Genomic DNA, 24,566 nt, shown 5'->3' with positions numbered 1-24,566 from the left:
CGTGAGTTCCCCGAAGGTAAAGGCGACCGCAGTCAGAGCAGTGACCCCCTTCGAGGGGGCGTCTCGTGACAGAGCCGGGACAGGCAGGAGGGCTGTGATGCTCCCAGCGTGATGCTCCCAGGGCCCTACTTCACGACCTGCTCTCTGACACCAAGACGCGCCCTTTCCTTGCAGGGGCTGATTGAGGGGACACTTGAGGGTTGCACGTCCTACGATATTTACATCCTATCTCAACAAGCACATTCACGAAACACTTGCTATGACGCCACAGCAAAGGGACAGACACAGCGCCGAGCTTTCCCTCCAAACCAATAGCCACATGCCGGGGCACCGTCAGTCCTGCTGCAGAACTCCCGAAACGAAGATGGGCAGTTCCTTTGCCCCTCGTCTATGCCCTTAGACGGTCTGGGGTAGGACTGGCGGGGATCGGGGGAGGGAGAGCCGGCAAGTTTTAAGGCAACGGTGGGATAGCTTCTGGTAAGAAGAGTAGAGGGTGGGGCCCTCTCCTGACCACGAGGTCATCTCAGCAATAATTCTTGTTGATTCCTTGGGAATCTAGAGAGTCGGCTCTCTCTCTTCCCGTCTCTTTCTCCCCCCGCCCCATCTGCCTTCAGGAACACCTGCTGGCTCCTCTTAGCTCCTGCTACCTGTCAGGGATTCAGCCTGCTACTGGAACCAGCTTGTGGCTGCACCAAAAACAGAGCTCTCTCATGATAGTGTTGTGTGCATGTGTGTATACATGCACACACACACAAATATTATAATGTGTATATATATATATATATGCACACACAGTAAGTATGTATGTATGTATGTATTGCTGCACTGGGCATATGGAAATTTCTGGGCTAGGAACTGAATCTGAGCGACAGCTGTGATCTTTGCCAGATCCTCTAACCCACTGCAAAGGGCCAGGGATTGAATCCACACCTCTGCAGCCACCAGCCACTGCAGTCGGATTCTTCACCTGCTGTGCCAGGGTGGGAACTCTCCATGATAGCTTTTTTTCCCTTTTTTTTTTTTTCCTTTTGAGGGCCACACCTGCAGCATGTGGAAGTTCCCAGGCTAGGGGCTGAATGAGAGCTACAGCTGACACCTCTGCCACAGCCCCAGCAATGCCAGATCCCATCTGAGCCGCACCGCATCTGCTGACCTGTGGGACACCCGAGGAATACCAGGTCCTTAAACCACTGGGCCGAGGCCACGGATCAAACCTGCCCCCTCGTGGACAATATGCCGGGTTCTTAACCTGCTGAGCCACAACAGGAACTCCTATGACGGTATTTTTTGTCCAAAATTACCAGGCAAAAATCATACTGTGTTTTCAGTTTCCTGGAATCATTTTCCAAAGGCAATTTCTCTTTAATTTCGAGTCTCATGATTAAAGCTAGAAAGTCTTCTAGAAAGCGGTAAATGCACTATCACCCTTTCTTATTCCATTGCTTTAGTATCGTAGTAACTTCTGAAAGCCGTCGTGATGTTCCAAACAGAAGTCTAAGCCAACCGACCCCGAATTAATCCAAAATACATGGAAAACAGAGTAATATATTATTTGATTTTGGAAGTCCATCTAGTGACTATAATCATAGGAATTATGCATTATAAGTGCAAAGAAATCCTTTGATAGAATAACATTCCGTTTTAATATTTTCTCGGAAGAAATTAAAGTCAACTTATTATCTAACCATTCAATTTAGAATTTCCTGAGAAGCTTGATTTTACTTCTTGTTTTGTTTTTTCTTCTCCATCAGCCAATTGATAAAAAATAGGTAAGTCTAGTGAGTCTGTCTTTACCTTATTTAATGATATTTTAAATTTTATACTCACCATAGTGGAATAAATCGGAATCTCCTTGAATGGATTAACAAGCAGGAGGATGTCTCCAATAAAAGTCTGTTAAAAGGAAGGGATACAAATAATAAACAGCAGCTTTAAAGTTTAAAAATACATAATTTTAACATCTTTGTTGCAAATAAATAGAAATTCAAATTCAAATAAAATTAAACCCATAGGCTTGTTGCATTGAACACAAAACAAGTGAAATGACTAGATTCTGAGACTCTCTTAAGGGGTGTTGTGAGAACCAAACCGACTGAATAAAAACATGGAAAATTAAAACACGGCAAAACCAAGTGGAGGAAGTGAATGGGATAATGAGTTCTGTGCTGCTACATAAAATAATAAAATGCATAACAAAAAGTAAAGCATGGAAAACAAATAAAAAGAATTTTAATTTAAAAAAGACACGTAAGGATATATAAAGGCATAAAGAACAGATGGACCAAGAAGAAATCAAATAATAAAGTATCATATCTAACCCCACATACATCAGTGATTACATCAAATGCAAAGCTTCAAAATATTCAGAAGGCAAAGATCATGAACTGGATTAAAATGCTGACCGTGTTCCACTTTAAAGAGAAACACTTTAAATATAAAGACCAAGAAAACATGAAAGTTAAAGGGTAAAGCAAGATACACATACGACCAGTAATCACAGCAAAAAATGTGGTTTAGCAAATACTCAATTCATAGAAATTAGACTTTAGGGTAGGAAGCCGTACCAATGATAAAAAGAGACATTCCACAATAATAAAATGATAAATCAGGAAGACATAGCAATCCTAAATTTCTGAGACTAAAATCTAACACAACCACTCTGAGGTACCACCTTACACCAGCCAGAATGGCCATCATCCAAAAGTCTACAAACAATAAATGCTGGAGAGGGTGTGGAGAAAAAGGAACCCAATTACACTGTTGGTGGGATTGTAAACTGGTGCAACCACTGTGGAAAGCAGTATGGAGAGTCCTCAGAAAACTAAACATAGAACTACCATTTGATTCAGCAATCCCACTCCTGGGCATCTATCCAGAGAAAACCACAACTCGCAAAGACACATGTACTCCGATGTTCATTGCAGCACTATTTACAACAGCCAAGACATGGAAACAACCTAAATGCCCATCGACAGAGGAGTGGATCAAGAAGAGGTGGTACATACACACAATGGAATATTACTCAGCCATTAAAAGGAATGAAATACCAGCATTTTTAGCAACATGGATGGACCTAGAAGTTATCATGCTAAGTGAAGTCAGCCATACAATGAGACACCGACGTCAAATGCTTTCACTGATATGTGGAATCTGAAAAAAGGACAGACTGAACTTCTCTGCAGAACAGATACTGACTCACAGACATTGAAAAATTTATGGTCTTTAGAGGAGACAGTTTGGGGGGTGGGGGGATGTGCTTGGGTTGTGGGATGGAAATCCTGTGAAACTGGATTGTTATGATCATTATACAACCACAGATGTGATAAATTCATTTGAGTAATAAAAATAAACAAATTAATTAATTAATTAAAAATAATAAAATAAAATAAAATCTAACAAAATATGTAAGGCAAAACAACTATAAAAAAAAAACATGAACTCACAGTGACAGTGGAGAATCCTAACTGGTTTTTTTTTAGTAATTAATGGAACAAGCGGACAAAATTTTGAAATAAATAATCACCAAGTTGACGAACTGACTTATACACAAGAATACTACCTAGAACCCCACAATACACATTTTTTTAACTTGAACTCAGACCAGTTCCTCTGCATCTAAAGGGATGGAGACACACAGAGCGAGTGCCCTGATGGTGGGAGGACTGTGGTGGAAACGAGTAATGGCTCATAGCCAGAAGATCACCAACATTTGGGATGTACACATATGCAAATAACCTATGAGCCAAAAAAAAGAAGTCATGATGCAAATGACAAGATATTCAATTGCCACATAACACGTGAGATGCTACTACAGGCATTTTAGTACTGACTGCAGACAAACACATCGACACAGAAGAAGACACATCTCAGGGAGAATCTCCCCGCCCCCAGGACCACCTGCTTTACAACAAAGGTACGACTGCAACGCAGTGGGAGACTCCAGATGGGGAAATATGAATCCTAACCCTCCTCTCTTACCTCTGAGATCTCGCTCCCGCACTGCTAATGGCCCTTAAATGTTAAAGTCAGAAAACCAAACTGCAAGAAGAAAACGGAATATCCTCATGACCAAAGGCCAAAATTTCCTAAGCAGGACGCAGAAAGCACTAACCCTAAAGAGATGTGTCTAAAAGTTGCAAACTTCTCTTCACCTTAAGACGCAGTTAGGAGACTAAACTGCGAGCCACACAAGCTGGGGAAAAAAAGGCTTGCAATATATCGACGAAGAAAGGATGTCCTGAATATTTTTTTTAAAACACTACACATCAAGAAAACATAAAACAACCCATTTGTTTTAAGTGACAATATAATTGGCGACACTTTATAAGGTAAGCAAATGAGCAACAGACATATACTGGTTATCATTAGTTATATGGAGTTAATTTTAAAAACCTCAGCTAAAGTTGGAGCTGGGACAGGGCTATAGTGGGAGCTTTCATGCCCCAACCATGCATCCTTAGGTACCCCAGACAGGAAGAGCCCTACAGGTGCACGTCTGATAGAAAGATGTCTCTATGTCACTGCCCAGCAGAAAGAATACACCTCCTCTCTCATCCTGAGGGGCCCTTGGCCAGGCGGAGCGTGCAGCAGCCCAGCCGATGGGAAGCCTCCACGCTTTGGACTCCAAGCTTCCCCAGGGGACTGTCCAGTTTTCACTGCCCCTCCCCAGACGTTCCATTTGCCCATCACAGCTAAACTCCCTTCCTTGTCTTTGGGATTGGCCCAGGGTCTACCAAAGTGCGCATAATTTCATTCCCTCTGCACGTCCTGAATCAACTTGCTTTGGCTGATGAAACAACTGACCATGATGTTATTAGAGCTGAGGGTTATCAGAGGAATCAAAGTTAAAATCACAAAGAGATACCACTGCACGACTACCAGCATGGCTAGAATTTTTTTTAATGCAATAAAGCAATTAATACTGATAACATCAAGGGTTGGTCAGGATGTGGAAACCTAAAAGTCAGCACTGGGCACATGGCCACTCTTGAGATACAATTTGGCTGTGTCTACTAGAGCTGAGCAGACCCGAGGATGCTGGCACTCCAACCCCAGGTACGAGCTTCCCCAAAAGACTTCTGCGTTACCCCACAGAGCTACTTAATATGTGTGCCCCCCACAAAAGGCGTACCATGGTTTTATAAAGTATAATTCACAATAAAAAACAACTCAGAGTCCTCTGTTGTAGAGTAGATAAATAAAACAGGGTATGTTCTGCTCCTGGATTGGAAAAATCAATATTGTAAAAATGGCCATACTACCCAAAGCAATCTACAGATTCAATGCAATCCCTATCAAATTACCCAGGACATTTTTCACAGAACTAGAACAAACAATCCAAACATTTATATGGAACCACAAAAGACCCAGAATCGCCAAAGCAATCCTGAGAAACAAAAACCAAGCAGGAGGCATAACTCTCCCAGACTTCAAGAAATACTACAAAGCCACAATCATCAAAACAGTGTGGTACTGGTATCAAAACAGACAGACAGACCAATGGAACAGAATAGAGAACCCGGAAATAGACCCTGACACCTATGGTCAATTAATCTTTGACAAAGGAGGCAAGAATATAAAATGGGAAAAAGAGTCTATTCAGCAAGCATCGCTGGGAAACCTGGACAGCTGCATGTAAAGCAAATGAAACGAGAACACACCTTCACACCATGCACAAAAATAAACTCAAAATGGCTGAAAGACTTAAATATACAACAGGACACCATCAAACTCCTAGAAGAGAACATAGGCAAAACACTCTCTGACATCAATATCATGAATATTTTCTCAGGTCAGTCTCCCAAAGCAATAGAAATTAGAGCAAAAGTAAACCCATGGGACCTCATCAAACTGAAAAGCTTTTGCACAGCAAAGGAAACCAAAAAGAAAACAAAAAGACAACTTTCAGAATGGGAGAAAATAGTTTCAAATGATGCAACCAACAAGGGCTTAATCTCTAGAATATATAAGCAACTTATACAACCCAACAGCAAAAAAGCCAATCAATCAATGGAAAAATGGGCAAAAGACCTGAATAGACATTTCTCCAAAGAAGATATACAGATGGCCAGCAAACACATGAAAAAATGCTCAATATCGTTGATTATAAGAGAAATGCAAATCACAGCTACCATGAGATATCACCTCACACCAGTCAGAATGGCCATCATTCATAAATCCACAAATAACAAGTGCTGGAGGGGGTGTGGAGAAAAGGGAACCCTCCTGCACTGATGGTGGGAATGTAAACTGGTACAGCCACTATGGAGAACAGTTTGGAGATACCTTAGAAATCTATACATAGAACTTCCATATGACCCCACAATCCCACTCTTGGGGACCTATCTGGACAAAACTCTACTTAAAAGAGACACATGTACCCGCATGTTCATTGCAGCACTATTCACAATAGCCAGGACATGGAAACAACCCAAATGTCCATCCACAGATGATTGGATTCGGAAGAGGTGGTATATATACACAATGGAATACTACTCAGCCATAAAAAAGAATGACATAATGCCATTTGCAGCAACATGGATGGAACTAGAGAATCTCATACTGAGCGAAATGAGCCAGAAAGACAAAGACAAATACCATATGATATCACTTATAACTGGAATCTAATATCCAGCACAAATGAACATCTCCTCAGAAAAGAAAATCATAGACTTGGAGAAAAGACTTGTGGCTGCCTGATGGGAGGGGGAGGGAGTGGGAGGGATCAGGAGCTTGGGCTTATCAGACACAACTTAGAATAGATTTACAAGGAGATCCTGCTGAATAGCATTGAGAACTTTGTCTAGATACTCATGTTGCAACAGAAGAAAGGGTAGGGGAAAAAATGTAATTGTAATGTATACATGTAAGGATAACCTGACCCCCTTGCTGTACAGTGGGAAAATAAAAAATAAATAAATAAATAAAATAAAATTGCTATACACTTGTAGGAAAAATAAATAAATAAAATAGGGTATGTTCGTATAGTAGCTTATTGTCAGGAATAAAAATGGATAATTGATGCTACAAGCAACACTCCAGGTTGAGTTTCCAAAACATAATGATGACGAAAGATGACAGACACAAACACGAATACACTGATGATTGCTTTTATATAAAATGTTGAAAAACTACAAAACTAATCTACAGTTGTACATTAGCCAGACACTTTGTAATTATGTGAGTAAAAGTGAGGAAGGGGCTTCTGATATTCCTTTTCTCTATGAAGCTTCTGGTTAATAGGTGTGTTCACCAAATAAAAATTCCTGAAGCAGTACATTGATGCTTTGTGCATTATTATGTTTATATGTCATAATTCATTACAACGTTCACTTAAAAGAAGGATTGGTCCATATTCTACAGCCAAGCAAAGGAGGAAGGAAATAAAAGTGAAAAAATTGAACCCAAGGGGGACCTTATTAATGAATATCTGAAAATCAGTCTTAATTCCAGAGGCAAAAAAGAAAGATCAAAAGTAGATTGAGGGAGAATTGAGACATATTCTATTAAGATGAGCAGGTTAAATAAAATAAAAATACCCTAAATTGCATTTTTTTCTGTTGAAATATAATTTTTGATCTGGCCTAAATGTTGAAGGCATCTGAGATTGCCTTTGAAAATGTATTTTGTGATGAAAATAGTCTATAAAAATATTCTTTGAATGTTGATGATGTTATCGATTTGGTGCATTTCCTGGCAAGCAAACGTCACATTCCCTGCGATTCATTTTCTGTGGGATGGTCTGGGACCTTCCTACTGCTACCGACTGCAGGTGACCGGCCAACCTGATCTCCAAATGGAATACTACTCACTCAGTTAAAAGAGCGACTTCCCCATCGTCCTGAAAAGCCACCTTATAGGACAGGTCAGGCTGTAGGCCTACAGCTTAAAAAGGTGAAAACCCTGGTTAAACAACTAATTCAGCTGAAATGTTTTTCTTGGCTTTAGTGGCTTGGTTGGCAGCAGCAGAGGTGGTGTTCTGTCATACTTTGAGGGGAGAGCTGACTAGAGTTGCGGAAAAATCACTATATATATGTATGTACGAGTGGGTTACTCTGCTATAGAGCAGAAATTGATAGAACACTGTCAATCAACTATATTTTAATAAAAAATTCAAAAAACAAAACCAGACATCAACAACATAAAACAACACAAGATACACAATGCTCACTGTTACACTCTGTTGGCACTAGTGAAGATGTTACATACAAACATCAATTTGTGGGCGTATTAATATATTAATGCATCGTTTCTACTAAATTTACCAATTAATTCTAAAAACCAAAACAAAATAAACAAACAAGCAAAAAGCAACCATCAGTACTCTTGCAGTCACTTCGGCCTGAAAACAGGAAGAGACTGTCCTTGACTGAGAAGGGACGGGCGTTTTGGAAGGACTGTGTCAAGATCAGATAATCAAATTTGAATATTTTGATGCTGAAACATCTACTAAACCAGTGGTTTTGTATCTGTGGGGAAGGGACACTTTAATTTCCAATTCATCCCGGACTAACAGTTTTGCAAAATATAATAAAAGTGAATTTCTGGAGAAATGAAATCGAAAAGGACAAAGGCGTACATACAGAAAGCAGGTCTTGATTCTTTTGCGGTTCAACAGACAGAAATGCAACCATCGAATTTCTGAAAGAGCTTCTCAAAGCTTCCTCTTGCCGCAGACTGCTAATAAATGTGCTCAGATCCAATGGTCCAGAGACCCATTATTATTCAACCAATAATGTTTAAGTTGCCTGCCTAAAGGCAAATTCAAATACCGTACCTTGGAGCACTCATTATAAAACTGATCCGAGTGGGTTAGCTCTTCAATATATCAGGTCTACAGAAGAGGAAATCCTACCTCACACGGTGACAAAGAAAACCCTGGGAGTTCCCACTGTGGCTCAGCAGGTTAAGAACTGTACATAGTGTCCATGAGGATGCAGGTCTGATCCCTGGCCTTGCGCAGAGAGGGCTAAGGATCCTGCGCTGCCGCAGGCTCAGGGCAGGTAGCAGATATAGCTTGGATCCAGTGTTGAAGTGTCTGTGGCTCAGGTCACAGCTGCAGCTCTGATGTGACCCCTAGCCCAGGAATTTCCATGTGCTATCGGTGTAGCCGTAAAAAAGAAAAAAAAAGAAAGAAAACCCCAGACCCTAAATAGAGTCAGGTATGCCAGGCTAGGCCGTCCAACAGGGGCATAACCTTACTGAAGCTGCCAGCTCCCCACCCCTACCCCCGAAACGGGTCTTGACCAGTTCAGGAACTGTCCTCTCTCCAGTCAGCACCAGTGAGGTGTATGTCACAGGGTCACTCTCCATCCCCCAAAGGAAGATAGGGGATCCCTCTGGCCACCATCGGTGGGTTTCCTGAGCCTGAAGCAGTCACTTTTGTTCATAGCTTCCTGACCCGGCCTCTAAAAACCTTTCCCTTTTTCTGGAGCCCCTGGAGGCCCCCACCAGCTAGAGAGGGATGCGCCCGATTCACGTATCTTTCCACAAAGCCCATGCAATGGCTAGAATTCACTCCGCTGAATTTTGTTTTTTGATACTATTTTCTATGAACTTTAGCAAAGCGGGGAATCTTAATCTGATTATCCAGGTAGAGAGAGAAACCCAGCAGACCAGCAAAGCGCGTGGAGGAAGATGGTCCACGGCTCGGAACGTGACTCAGATAAATAGGCAGGAAGTGTCTGTCACTTCAGATGAGACGGTGCGTGGCCTGGCCTGAGGCTGAGCGAGCCCAGCAGGGCTGTGCTCCCCGAGCTCAGAGTCCAGCTCTGGAGCCAGATGCTCATCAAACCCCCAGTGAGGTTTATAACCACGAGCTGCGGGAAGTGCTCCCAGGAAGAGGGTCCCCAGTGACTTCATCCGGAAGGTCTGGAAAGGTCTACTTAAAAACTGAGCGGGAGTTTATAAAGCCATGTACTTCATGGAGGTAGAAAGACAGCTTTAGGGGGAGGAAAGACAGTCTAGGCAAAGCCCTTGATGCAGCAAGGAAGGCAGTGATCACGACTAATCATTACCAACAAGAGTGCTGACGGAGTTCCCGTCATGGCGCAGTGGTTGAGGAACCTGCCTAGGAACCATGAGGTTGCGGGTTCAATCCCTGGCCTCGCTCAGTGGGTTAAGGATCCAGTGTTGCCGTGAGCTGTGGTGTTGGTTGCAGATATGGCTTGGATCCCGCATTGCTGTGGCTGTGGTATAGGCCAGCGGCTGTAGTTCTGATTGGATCCCTAGCCCAGGAACCCCCATATGCCAAGGGTACATAAAAAGACAAAAGAGACACACACACACACACACACACACACGTGTTGAGGGGCCGAGTTGTGAATAAGCATTGTGTCTGTCCTTCCGTGAAAAGGAACCAGGCACTGAAAAATTTTAAGATGGGAAGTTTCAAGATTACTTTTGTTCTTTACAAAAATTGCTCTAGTTCATTCGGGGAGCAAGACGGAAAGGGGATGAAGTCTCCTCTAGAAAGTTAGGAGGCTGCGGAGCAAGGATGGTGCCTATGAGGAGGAAGGCGGAGCAGGAGAATGAACGCTATTTGGGAGGTAAAGCCACTGGAAAAGCAAGAAGGAGGTAAAGGCAATCAAAGTAATGCCAGCGGGGCTCTGCCGATCGTGTGATTAAGAATTTATTTAACAAGGAAAGAATCAACGCAATGGAGAAAAAGGGAACAAAACTAACCCACAGTAACTGGGGAACAGCAGAGAGCAAACAAATCAGGTTTCACCACTTTATGCCGAGGACTCCGTTCCATTAATTTTGACAGAAGTATTTAATGTTAAGTGTATTTACAGTGGCAGGCAATTTATCCCAGCGTTAAGATGCGGCATTGAATTTTCATAGGTTAATCAGCACCTGACAATTTATTACTTGCAAAGAAATCTCAGACTTCACATTTACATGAAAATTACTTAATCAATTTCTAAGTGGAGCAGGCAAAAGAGAGGTGTTATCCGAAAGGACTGGCAGACATGTATGTAATCAGTTCTCTACAGACGCTCTGATTGAATTGCTAGGAGCGGAATTTCACAAAATCAATGAGAGAGGGAGAGGGAGAGAGTTGGAGATGGCGAGGTGCCTAACCTGACACACATATTGGAAGAAATAACACACATACACCAGATTAGAACCATAGAAAAGCACTTCTCCAAGCTGTCTGTCATCTGAGTCATGTCTCTGTATCCGATTATCAGAGGTGTGTGTATAAATTATTTGCTCTACAGACAGAGCCATTTTCTGATAATTTAGAGAAACAATAGCCCCACTTCACGCAAATGGAGAGGCAGGTCTCCACCTACACTGAGCTTTTCCTCCTTAGCTTCCGTCTCCAGATCTGGGAGGCCAAGGTAAAGCAGATGGAACAAGGAGCATTTTTATAACTGATCTGCAGGTGCTGCTGGTTCGAGCAAGATCGTCTTCCCCAGCAGACAGGACAACAGGGAAGGGGTCGACCCTCGGGGTGCCAGCTTTTTCTTCACAACTCTGAAACGGGGATGTCTGCCGAAACCGCCTTAAAAGTGAATCCGAAGAAATGACCTGAACTCAGAGAAATCCAGCTGAGGCCGTGGGCATGGCCTGAAGCCACCATGAGCCCTTCCCTTGCAATACGTGTCGCGAAGCGGTGAAGGGTCAAAATACGCAGCCGGCAAAAGCAGCGCAGAGGGCAACTTCCCGGGCACTTACGTAGATCTGATTGTTCCCAAAGCGCTTCTGGATTTCATAGAGCAGACTGCTGTCCGTGAGCTCGCTGAGCGTTGCCAGGTCATCATTCGGAGCGGGAGGCATGAGCTTGACCTGGGGAAAAATAGGTGAGAGCAATCTGAATTCCTTTCCAACCTTCATTCTCCACAGTTGGATATTCCCTTTTCCACGTCACGACCAAAGTTTAGAGACCACGTGGGTGTGAATCTGGTATTAAAAGATGAAATGGTTCATTTATAAGGAACAGAAAAATTCAGCGGTCACAGATCTGTACCCAGATGAAATTATCTGTTCTGTACTCACAAGCATGGACAGAAACTCACACACACACACACACACACACACCCACATGTGATCCCCCTCAAGCCATGCCGTCTATCAAAATCAGGGCACTTCTTCCGAGTCCTGACTTCTAATTTAGCCAGCTCCCAACTGCCCTGATTGCTTTGTAAGACCAGCCATTGGAAAAGCTCACCGTTGCAGCATTTTCTGAAGCTAAAGAAAAACTCCCATCAGGATATGACATGGGAAAGAAGCAGTATGCCTTCAGTTTCCACACACATGGAGGTGGATTTTAAAACTAGGCCCTAGAATTTTGGCTTGCAATTTTTATTCTGTTCTGTATCTCTCTTTAAAGGAGTCATGAGATTAGGATAATGCTGTCATAGAGAAAAAACTGCTTTCCCACTCAATTTAACACTGAGAGACACAGGTGAAAAACTGGACAGGATTTCAAGCGAAAAAGAGAAAAAGGTGAATTATTTAATTAGATGAAAATCTATCATTTACAAGCTAGAAGTGGGCAATGTTTAGTTTTATATACCGAGGCAAAAATGTCTCCAGCAAGTTAGCACATATATTTAACTCCCAAAGTGAGCCCCATAAGGACAAAAGACAAGAGCAGAATTTTTTTTCCTTCAGAAGTAATAATTGACACCAAGACAATAAAATTCCTCTTATAACCACAGCTCTAACGAGCTCAATGCAAATTTCTGTGTGCACATTAAAAAAGCATGAATAGCACTAACAGAAGTTTCATATTTGTTCTAAGAAGCCTGGAAGAGCTGTCGCTGCACCTCCTTGGAATTCTTGAGGGTTTTATCTCCAGCCGCAGCTGTTGCATGGGGTCACGAAAGCACTAGGCCGACAGGAAAAATGAAACGTGAAGTTGCGAAACGTGAAAACACAGTGTTAGCACAGCTTAAAGGAAGAATTCCTTGTCTTTATCCTACCAAGATTCCAAAACGATCAGGAATGCACCTTTGCTCATCAGTCTTAAGCAAGGCTAGCCAAAGGACACATTCTTTATAAAGATCCCCAAAGTGGTGTGACAGCTGATGACAAGTAGGAAGAAAGACAAAAATACATCTGAGGGTATTTTTATGTTATAATTGTACGTTCGGTAGTGTATACCACCAATACCTCTCGAACAATTAGGACTGCAGTCAAAACAGAAGGGATATATGTGTAAAAAATATAAACACACATACAAATCTATCCATCCATCCATCCAAAAATAGAGAGATCTAGAACACAAAACAGATATAACTCGAGATAGAAAGGCAAAAGAAATGAGAAAAAACCCTTTGAGAGATGTTTCAAGAACCACGGGGCGCTTAGATGTTGGAAATACTGCGAATTCACGGATTCCTTGTCTCCACTTGTCAACACGGCTTTGAGGGCTGTCAAATCTGCCCCTTCGTTCTGTTTTGCTTGATTGCTTCCTCTCTCTGGGCTGTGAGTGGTCAACGCCCAGGAACTAAGCATCCAGGGGGCAAAGAGAGGGTGTGACCCGTGGGACAGAGCAAGGAGACCCCGGGGAAGGGCTGCTTGGGAGGGAGAATCAGGTCTGCAGGAACGAAGGGGAAAGAGGAAATGGGAAGAAAAAACAGAGCCGACGGGCATGGACCGGACTGGGAAAAGGGCGAGCATCTGCCAGAATACTTTCCAACCTCCCAGAGCTGAAGCCTGGCACCAAGCCTGCACAGCACCTGGACTGGACCTGCTTTCTCTCCTGTCAGGGGTTTCTTGGCGCAATTTATCAAGTTCAAGTCCTTTGCTTGCTGAGGATGTACACCTGTGTGCACCTGGATGCTGGGGTGTCCACGGACCTCAGAAAGAGACCTGCCATCCATCCTCAAAACCCCTACACACACGTGCCACCATGGAACACACACGCGCCACCGTGGAACACACACCTCCTCTCCGGTGCACAGAACTGTCATCTAGAAAATGAACCCAGAGTTTGCTCGGGTGCCCCCCCCCCAAAGCAGTGGATACAGGGTAAAAGAAACAGGTGACGTAATCCTTGCAGACGTGCAGTGAAGGATAAATTACCTGCTCGGGTTTGCTGGGGCCATTCACGGCGGCATTCTCCAGAGTCCTGTCCTGAGATTGTCGCCTGCACAGACCTTTTGTTGCATCTTTGAACATAATGTCTTTTTCCAACAAACTGTCTTGCTTGGCAATAGGCAACACCAGGGGGCTGCTATTGGAAATAATCAAGACGACAATTAGCCTTCCAGCATTACCGTATCAATCAGAAATCACCACGACCCCAATGCTCGGTTATAGCAAGTTGTTTAGTTCAAATAAGAAATGGTCTCAACACTGCAGGTGAAAAGAAAATCAAGAGGAAATCTGCAGACTTTTCAATCACCTCTGGATCTCATTCAATTTCGCCTTTAAAAGAGAAATATATTCATTTCAACCTTCGAAGAAAATGCCTGTGAACACACACGACTTAGACAAACCAATAAGCCATGGAAACGCCAAGGATGAAGTGCACGGCTGAACCAAGCAAGTCCTTAAATGTGCAAATGAACTGTAAAAGACTGAAGGCAAAATTCTGCAATGAATTAACATATTGTTCATAGAGCATTTAAAATGTGTTATAGAATCATGGGCAGTAGTTAGAGTTTGTAATGAAAGGATAACAGGAGAATTATAAAGGCATGACAGGCTTAATGACACAAAGAATACGTTTTATTACATCTTTACAGCTCGATTAGCAAAAAGATAAAATAAAATTTACTTCACTTCTTCTGTTCTTCCACAGACACCGTGGCCAAAAGAAAGCCAAGTTCATAGAAAAAAAAAAAAAAAAAAAAAAAAAAAAAACCACACAACCTAAATGTTTAAATTGCATTGTAACACTTTAGTATAGTAGAATTTAAAAATGCCCTACCCTAAATTTGATCATAAAGCAAAAATACATACATGCTGGGAGCCAAGTCTCAAGAATGGATCCACCTGATGACAAAGTCCAGGGGACTCTGAAGAAGGCTCTGCAAGCCAGCGTATCCACCAGGCCTCGAAACCCCCACCAGGAATTAGAGACCAGTGCCTGGAGACACATACCTTTGGCTTCTGCTTTTTTTTGTTTTTAATAATTGATCCATGCCTTGCTTACTGTGCCTTAACTCTGTGTTCTTTTTGCCTTAAGAAAGGAATTTATTATTCTCTATTTAAGCTTCAACCTATTTTTGTTTGTTAGCCTTTAGTCTATCTTTGGAGCTATGGCTCTGTGCTGTCTACTTCCAAAATAATAGCTTCTGGGGAGGTTCCTGTTTTTTCATAGGATGGTCTTAGATAATATTGGCATGCTTTATTTAGGCAGCACGATTATTTAGTTTTTACAATATAGTATGTAGGCATTAGGAATTGATGATTATTATTACTTTATTGTAAAAGTATAAAAATCTATTACAATGTTAGGAGTTAAAGTTAAGATTGTTGCTAGGTAGCAAAGAGACATTTATGTTAAAGGACAATAAGACGTAGGTGACATTTACAAGGTTGTCTGTGACCTGTCCGTGCCTCTAGCTTCCTGCCTGTTTACTCTGTAATGGGTGTGTGGTGTCCGTTCCCCAATCCAGGTGCCTTTTTCTATCTTAATCTGCAGCCCTGGAACAGTTAGGAGATATTGATTTTTTTTGTTGATGTAAGTTTTAAGTTTTTTCCCTATATAAGCTGCTGCCGTTCATCAATAAATTTGAGATGCTTGAGCACTCCTCGAGAGTGTGTGCGTCTCCGTTATTCTTCCTGCACCTGCCACCCCTCCTCTTCGGGACATTCCCCTGACCGCCGGGGGGGACCCGGCACATACGTATTCCATCAAGTGCAATGCATATAAACACAATGATTACATGTATTTTACCAGAGCGGCTGGGATCCTGATGAAAGCTTTCTGCATTCTGTTGTTTTTTTTTTTTTAATTTCAGTTTATTGAGATATTTACAAATAGTAAATTTTTCTTGTAGATGTACAGTGTCAATGAGTTTTGTCTACCTAGGTACAGAGTTAAATATAGTTGCACACACACACACACACATTTGTGTAACCCACAGAACCAGCAACACGTAGAATTTCTATCGCCCCCAAATGGCTCTCTGTACCTGTCCTTTGAAGTCATTTCCCTCCCCTAAGCTTCTGCCCCCGGTAACCAAGGCTAACCCTTTCTTTCGCTATAATTCTGCTTTTTTCTAAAATGTCATTTGAAAGACATCATAGAGCCTTTTGCGCCTGGCTTCACTGATTCAGGCTGCTGCATGGATCAAGAGGTGGTCTTTTTTTTATTGCTGAGGAGTGCTCGCCTGTGGGATGTAGGGTTCTCCTGGTTGAGAACCAACCTGTTTCCTAGGTCACTGGACCACGGCTGCTTCTCCCCAGCCATGGACTGGAATTCCACTTGCTTCGCATCCTTGCCAGAACTCGTCTTTTTTTTTTTTTTTTTTTTTTTTTTCTTTCAAAGGCCACGCCTGCGGCATATGGAAGTTCCCTGGCTAGGAATCGAATTGGAGCTGCAGCTGCTGGCCTAGAGCACAGCCATGGCAACACTGGGTCCAAGCCATGTCTGCAACCTACACTGCAGCTCACAGCAACGCCGGATCCTTAACCCACTGAGCAAGGCCAGGGATCAAATCTGCATTCCCATGGACACTAAGTTGGGTTCTTAACCTGCTGAGCCACAGTGGGGACTCTGTGTTTGTTTTGTTTTTAAAATCCATTCCAGTGGGTGTGTTAGTGGCTTCTCCCTGTGGGTTTTATTTGCATTTCGATGTGCTTATTGGACCTAAGAATCCCTTCTTTGGTAAGGTACAAGTTCAAATCTCCTATTTTTTTTCCCCCTGGATTCTTTGGTGACAGATTATTGAATTTATATATTTTGAATTTGAGTCCTTTATCAGATACAGACGTGGCAAATATTTTCTCCCACTCTGTGTCTTGTCTTTTACTTTTTTTAACAGTGCGTTTTCAGGAATACTTTTTCTCTTATGGTTTGAGCTTCTGGAGTCTCATCTAAAAATTCTCTCCCAAGCCCAGCGTCCACAGGGTTTTCTCCTAGGTTTTATTCCAGAAATTTTATAGGTTTATGCTTTACACATAGGTAGGCCTACAATCCATTGTGAGCGGCTTTTTGTAGATGGTGCTGTGTAGGAGTCAAAGTTCATTCTTTTTTCATACGGCTGTCAAATGCTCCACTACCGGTTTTGAAAAGAACATCTTTCCTACCCGGTTTCCTGGACGCCTTTGTTAAAAATCGACTGACTATACATGTGCAGGCCCATCTGGGGACACTCCATTGTGTCCCACGGATAGAGCAGAGGCTATTCTTCCACCAACATGACATTATCTTGACTCATGTATTTTCACAGCAAGGCTTGAAATGTGGGTCACCCAACTTTATTTTCTTTTTCAAAATTACTGTGGCTCTTTGAGGTTTAGCATTTGCATATACATTTTAGAATCTACTTGTCAATTCCTGTAAAAAATGATTGGTATTTTGATTAGCCTTGTATTCAAATGCTAAATCAATCTGGGCAGAATTGACCTGTTAACAGTGTCAAGTTTTGTCATCCCAAAGCACAGCATATTTCTCCATTTATTCTGATCTTCACTAATTTCTCTCATCAGTACCTAGCAGTTGGAAGCATTAAAATCTTGCAAATAACGTGTTAAATGTATTTGGAGGATGTTTCACATGTTACCAGTGTCTGTGTATTTCCGTCTCCAGTGGCTGATTGTTATTAAATAGAAATACAAACAAATTTTTCCATTAACCACAATGGGGAGAAAGGGACTCATTTGCAGGGCTTCCTTCAGGAACCACAGCGGCTCATCCATTGCTCTGCAACTCCTCCCTGGGCTGTTCTCCAGCTGTGCTGGAGTCTAGGAAATTGAGAACAAAGACAGACTCAGGACGGGGCTGCATCAGGGCCACCTCGGAGGCAAGAGGAGGAATAGCTGAGAAACTCGTGGCGTGAGGCCAGTTTTACTTCCTTTGAATTCCGGGGGATGCTGCTCTGTAGTATTTTAGTCGAGGACGCTATGTCCATGCAGGGAATGGGGCGAGGGAACAGGGGTTAAACAAGGCAGCCTGGTGGACAACAACTGCAGTGAGCACACGTTTGAGTCAGAAGAGCCATGAGGTGAGACGCCTGGCTCTGCCCCAGCCCGGGCAGGTTACAGAAGCGTCCCGGAAAAGCTGTCGGTAACACAGGCCCGAAGTGAGGGTTACAGCATGACACGCGTAAAGGGCTTAGTGCAATGACCCTGTTAGGGAGCCGGCAATACCCACGAGCTGCAGTTTCCGGGGACTCACTCTACTTCCAAGCCAACAGGTCAGCCTGTTACAGGACACCTGTTACAGGACACCTGTTACAGGACAGGTGCAGGAGACAAGGGATTCTGGGATGCCCAAGATGACTGCTCACGGCAGACCCAGAAGCCAGGCTTCCTGTTTGCACCGGTTCGCCCTGCCCCCCGTCCCATGAGGGGGTGGGACAGGATAACACAGGTGGACCTAGATGGACGCCTACACATGCACAGCGACCTGTGCCGAGAGGAAACCTGGGAAACCTGGCCGAGAGGCCAGACCTTTCTGAGCAGCGTTGCATCCAGTCACGGATAAGCCAGGCCCCTTCTCTTGGCAGCAGGTGCTGTGGTCTCACTGAGCCGCCTAGTGGCCCGTATGACTAACTGCATGTGGTGCACCGTCTGACCAATGCTGAGTGTCCCTCCCAAAGCTGGAGTCATTCATTAAAAAAAATTCACTATATAAAGGGAACACTTAAAAACATGTTCATGTCCAGGTTCCCTGAATACCATCAAGTGCTAAGGTCCTCACAACCTTCAAAGGGGCCTTACGGCTTCCCTGAGCAAGCTGGGCACAAGGCCTGTCTGTGTTCCCCTGCACTCATCATTCTGAGAGCTCCAATCGTATGCCCTGTGCTTCTTTGAATTGAGAGCCCTTCAAATATTTGAGGACAGATGTGGTTCTCTGATATTTTCTATAGTCTGAGCAAAATACTTGCAAAATTTTTGTAATTCTATGGTACTTCATGCGACAGTCTCTGTTCTAAGGACTGAAGACACGTTGACTCTTTTTTTTTGTCTTTTGTCCTTTTAGGGCCGCACCTGCGGCATATGGAGGTAACCAGGCTAGGGGTCTAATTGGAACTGTAGCTGCCAGACTACTCCAGAGACACAACAACACCAGATCCGAGCCAAATCTGTGACCTACACCACTGCCCATGGCAACGCTGGATCCTTAACCCACTGAGCGAGGCCAAGGATCAAACCTGCAACATCATGGTTCCTAGTCTGATTGGCTTCCACTGCACCACTATGGGAACTCCAAGACACATTGACTCTTTATCTGATGACAGCTCTGTAAGTTATGCACATTTTATGCCCATTCTATAGCTCAGTAAACTGAGGGCCACAGAGGAGAAAAACTTGCTTTGGACACACAGTGAGCAGTAGCAGAGCTGGGACTTGAGCTCCAGAGTTTGTCCTCAGCCACCATGTCACCACCTCCACCTGAGTCCACCCTCACAGCCACCAAAATATCTCCTGACTTATCTCCCTTATTCTTATCATGTCATTCCTCTGCATGGTCAGGAAATTTTTAAAAGGCAAGACAAAAAACAAAACCCCAAAACTAAAGAGACGTTTTGCATACATTGAATTTTTTGAGTATAAAGCAATGAATAAAGCAGTAGTTAGATTAGTCAAGGTAGAAATGTGAAAGATAGCTATGAAATAAGTAAAATCATCAATTCTGAAGGGTTTCTAAGATGAAGAAATGGTGAGTTTACTAAATAGCTGAAATTCTCCTTTCATACCTCAGTTCTAATCGTGGTGTCACCAGCAGGCTCCTTGAAAACTATTCTCGAAGAGAAGATTGGTCCAGGAATACAGTGGCCTCGTTCTCAGTTTTTACCTCACTTTGGCTACTACCTCACCCTCTAAGACCTTCAAAACCGCAGCTCCACCTTTTCCAGGTGCAGGAATTAGATCAAGTAATAGCTAAGTGTATTTCAAGTCCTTCAGCCGAGTGATGCTAAGACATAATCTCCCTTCATACACTTTTTCACCTGCATTTTTAAAACTCATCTATACACTCAACGATATCTCAGGTTATATATTCCAGGATCTACTGCTAACAATAATTACAAGTAGCTAGTTATAACTACTCTCATTCATATAAAATGAAATGACTAAATAACTCAATTGGATTAAATGGCAACATAATAATTAGTCAGGCAGATACTTTCTCTAAGAGAATGAAGAATACGCATCTAGGCTGATGGTCCGTGATCACGTTTTAAATGATCTACAGAACATTTTTTCCTTAGGTTTCCAGTCTCCTTTTTAAATGAAACGTATTGTAGCCATAATAACTGTGATTAACAACAGTGTTTGATAAGTTACTTCTCTATATTGAAATTTTCACTGTCCATCTGCAGAATAAAAATGTGTATTAAAATGCTATTTTGCCAGAAAAAGGAATAATCTCAAAGTAATCATTGGTATTTTAATACTTATTCAATGCTTATGGCTAAATATTTATAAGGTTAATTTTTTTAAATAAGTTGCAATTATATAGAAAGAGGAATTCGACGTAATAAACAAGAAGAAACATATAAAGGGTGAGAAACTGTGCCAAACGAATAGTTGGTAATTTCATCCGAAAGGGGACCTAATGATGAAGGTGGATGTAACGTTCCCTCATCTCAACTGAACATTAGAGGGGTTCCTCCCTGCTCTAGACCCCAGACTTCTCCCTTCTTAGAGGATTTACTTTAAAGAAGTTAAAATGATACAATTTTGCCTCTGCCCCTTTGAGATGTAAACCCCTCCCAGGCTTACAACTCAATAAATGTCTTTCTTTTTTTTTTTTTTTTTTCTTGCTATTTCTTTGGGCTGCTTCCTGCAGCACATGGAGGTTCCCAGGCTAGGGGTCTAATCGGAGCTGTAGCTCCCAGCCTAAGCCAGAGCCACAGCAACGCAGGATCCGAGCCGCGTCTGCAACCTACACCACAGCTCACGGCAACGCAGGATCGTTAACCCACTGAGCAAGGGCAGGGACCGAACCCGCAACCTCATGGTTCCTAGTCGGATTCGTTAACCACTGCGCCACGACGGGAACTCCTCAATAAATGTCTTTCTCAAGCACCAGAGGGACACCCCCTTGAAATGCAATTGTCATGAAAGATGGTGCCCAGCTCCCAACGTCTGTGGGAGGGCAGGCGCCTGGCTCCACCAAGCATCATTGAGCCACATCACACTGACCAACCTCCAAATAACCCCCTCCAGCCCTTTCCCACTAACCCCATAACTAACATGCTTCCCAGCCTCCAGTTTCAGGGCGCGGAGCTCAAATTCTCTCCTCTCCAATACTCTTGAGCAAAGTCTTTCTGTTATCTTCAACTTTTCTGGTGCAATTTTTCTTGACACTAATGAGAGATTTTTTTTTTCACACTTCTATATGTTATTCTGCATTTTCCACATTTTTTCCAATGGGAAAAAAATCTGGTTATAAAAAAGAAATTATTAGGGCTAGACATTTATCAGTGAAAAAGGAAAAAATAGGATTACATAGTCTATTTGGTAAAAGAAGGCTTTTGGTAAGGGAGACTCCCATAAACATAAAGAAAATGAAAGCGCTATCACACAAGGGTGGTTTAGATTAGTGTGGGGAGAAATCTTTAACTTGACTGTGGAAGAAATTAGATGGGACGAGGCCAGCAGACAACCAATTTCTGAACTCTACTGGATTGATTCAAGATTTAACTTATTTCTATAAACATAAAAAGCATCTCACGCAGAGCAAATGTGCCTGTAGGAACTAGGATTTTATTTCTGAAAATCGAAACAGGAACATAATAAAACTAACACGGGCGACAATTATTGCCCATTATAACTAAAGCAATTTTAGAAAACCAAAGAGAACAAATAAAATGGACTATATTGAGATATATTAGGCCAATAAGGAAAAAAACTTTTATAGAAACAAACGTGAAGAAACGGCATATGTGAGGCCATTATTTGAGTGTTTTAGTGGTTAAGTAATGGACCAAGTAGCTAGTTCTCAATTTTAATCCTAGGAACATAGCTACATAAATTATTTATTATAGGGAACTGGGGATTTTCTGCATCAATAAAATAACATAATGATCCAAAGATTAATGCTGAATGAAACAGTTCTTGGAGAGTTTTGAGGTAATTGCTATCTTTGCCCCGCCAAAAATGACCAGTTTATGTCAGAGGAAAAACCTAAAATTTAAAAAACCGTTTTGGTAATCTAAACATAAATACAAATGTCCACGTGTCACTTGTGCTTGGATTGCAAATTATATTCTTTTTAAGATAGTTCACATTCAGGTTAGTAGTTCCCAACAGAGATCTGCCAATAAAAGTTTTTAATTTTTTTTTGGTTTTTTTTTTGGTAATACTTATTGAATTTTATTACATTTATTGGTGTACAACCACCATCACAAACAAATTTTATAGCATGTCCATCCCAAGCCCTCAGTGTATCTCCCCACTCCCCAACCTGTCTCCTTTGGAAACCGTAAGTTTTGCAAAGTTTGTGAGTCAGTGTCTGTTCTGCAAAGAAGTTCATTGTGTCCTTTTTTCAGATTCCACATGTCAGTGAAAGCATTTGATGTTGGTGTCTCATTGTCTGACTGACTTCACTTAGCATGGTAATTTCTAGGTCCATCCATGTTGCTAAAAATGCCGTTATTTCTTTCAGTTTAATGGCGGCATAATATTCCATTGTGTGTATGTACCGCCTCTTCTTGATCCACTCCTCAGTCGATGGACATTTAGGTTATTTCCATGTCTTAGCTGTTGCAAATAGTGCTGCAATGAAGAATGGTGTACATGTGTCTTTTCTTTTCTTTTTTTTCCCTTTCGAGTCATGGTTTTCTCTGGATAGATGCCCAGGAGTGGGATTGCTGGATCAAATGGTAGTTAGTTCTGTTTTTAGTTTTCTGAGGACTCTCCATACTGTTTTCCGCAGTGGTTGCACCAATTTACAATCCCACCAACAGTGAATACGGTTCCTTCCTTTTTCTCCACACCCTCTCCAGTACTTATTGTTTGTAGACTTCTTGATGATGGGCATTCTGGCTGGTGTAAGGTGGTACCTCAGAGTGGTTTTGATTTGCATTTCTCTAACAATGAGTGATGCTGAGCATCTTTCCATGTGTTTTTTGCTATCCGTATGTCTTCTCCGGAGAATTGTCTGTTTGGATCTTCTGCCCGTTTTTTGATGGGGTTGTTTGTTTTTTTGGTATTGAGCTGTAGGAGGTGTTAATAAATTTCGGAGATTAATCCCTTGTCAGTCGACTCATTTGCAAATATTTTCTCCCATTCTGTGGGTTGTCTTTTCCTTTTGTTTCCGGTTTCCTTTGCTGTGCCGAAACTTTTAAGTTTACTTAAGTCCCGTTAGTTTTTGTTTTTATTGTCATTACTCTAAAATCCCTAAAATAAAATACTGAATCCAGAAGCTCTGTGCATTTCGAAGTTTCTGAGGATGTACGGAGTTCCAGTTGCTAGAAGTGACTGGTTAGCATATATTTATTTTGCGGAACGGGTCTTTAATGAATGATCTTGGTAGGAAAACAACATTACCACCCATTTAAATTAAAGAGATGGTTAACCATCTCCTGCATTGTTTAGACTTTTTTAGTACGTAAATTTGATGCAATTTGGTACAACTTATGAGGCTGCCAGAGCAAGCCTCAGAGGGGTCTCTCTCGTCTCTGTCTCCCCCCGCCCCCACACACATTCAGGCTATACATGTAAGGGAAGAAAATGAGTGTATGCAGTCGTGGATGGAAGGAAGCACTTGAAGGGCAGTGCGCTCTCGTCAATGGAACTGCTTCAAATACAGGAAACAACAGCCCTGGAAGGAAATGCCACCCTCGCCCTCCACCTTGACCCTAAGCGCGTCTAGTCCTCAATGCTGGAGGGCCACCTGGCTGCCCGACAATGTTGGAGGGCTAGTGGGGATGGTTTCCATTGGCAACCCGACTAAACAATCCTCAGTGTCTCTCTTCCTCCTCCATGCCGACATCTCTCTCTGTTCTCTGCTGGCCCACAGACTCCCTTCCCGAGGATAAGTTCTTAGGGAAATGAGTGACAGCTTGAGCAAGACTTCGAAGCTACAGTCTTCAGATTTTTAGCAACGTAGTCATAATATTTGACTAGGAAACAGGCGGGCTGTCTTGCTGCATACATAACTAAAAGAAAGAACTTTATATCTATCAAATGAGAGTTTAGATGCAAAAGCCCTTTATAATCCAAAGGGCTTTATGAATTCGTCGTGCTGAGGTAAATGACCCTTTAATTACTTTCTTTAAAATATGAATCTGAAATGAAACTACACACGAAACTGTATCCCGGAGTCCCCTGATTCTGTATCAGCAGACTATAAATTGCCAACGAGGACACTTTCAAGCTGAAAGAAGGCTTTATGAATAATTACGCTAAGTAAATGGATGCTAATTAGAACCGGACCAAACCAGGACCTATGGGCACTCAAGTTACAGGAAACTTCTGACAGT

General features: G+C 42.4%; 1 protein-coding gene and 1 long non-coding RNA gene across 10 annotated transcripts in view; both read right to left on the bottom strand.

Annotated features, from left to right (window-relative positions):
* The window catches only part of MYO16 (myosin XVI), a 539,824-nt gene that overhangs the window by 277,450 nt on the left and 237,808 nt on the right, over positions 1 to 24,566 (bottom strand). For 7 of the 9 annotated variants that reach the window (XR_014819944.1, XM_084982290.1, XM_084982289.1 and 4 more), the window contains 3 exons: positions 14,041 to 14,191; positions 11,686 to 11,796; positions 1,828 to 1,893 (listed from right to left, as the gene is read on the bottom strand). Coding sequence is in view for 7 of the 9 variants with exons in the window: in XM_084982290.1 (XP_084838416.1) it covers positions 1,828 to 1,893; positions 11,686 to 11,796; positions 14,041 to 14,191 (328 nt within the window). In the remaining 2 variants the exon portion in view is untranslated. The remainder of the gene's footprint in view (positions 1 to 1,827; positions 1,894 to 11,685; positions 11,797 to 14,040; positions 14,192 to 24,566) is intronic. The other 2 variants (XR_014819945.1, XM_084982294.1) reach the window with 1 other exon arrangement.
* On the bottom strand, positions 16,690 to 23,772 carry LOC146398723 (uncharacterized). The gene is made up of 2 exons (XR_014819946.1): positions 21,140 to 23,772; positions 16,690 to 20,861 (listed from the first exon to the last, which is right to left on the bottom strand). It is a non-coding gene; the product is annotated as an uncharacterized LOC146398723 (long non-coding RNA).

The sequence above is a fragment of the Sus scrofa genome, chromosome 11, assembly GCF_054392235.1.
Source record: "Sus scrofa isolate SSC_HxYL_T2T_F1_AM1 chromosome 11, Sscrofa_HxYL_maternal_Yorkshire_Landrace_v2.0, whole genome shotgun sequence".
NCBI lineage: Eukaryota > Metazoa > Chordata > Mammalia > Artiodactyla > Suidae > Sus > Sus scrofa.
The sequence above is the reverse complement of the archived record's forward strand: the minus strand, read 5'-3'. Positions and strand labels throughout refer to the sequence as shown.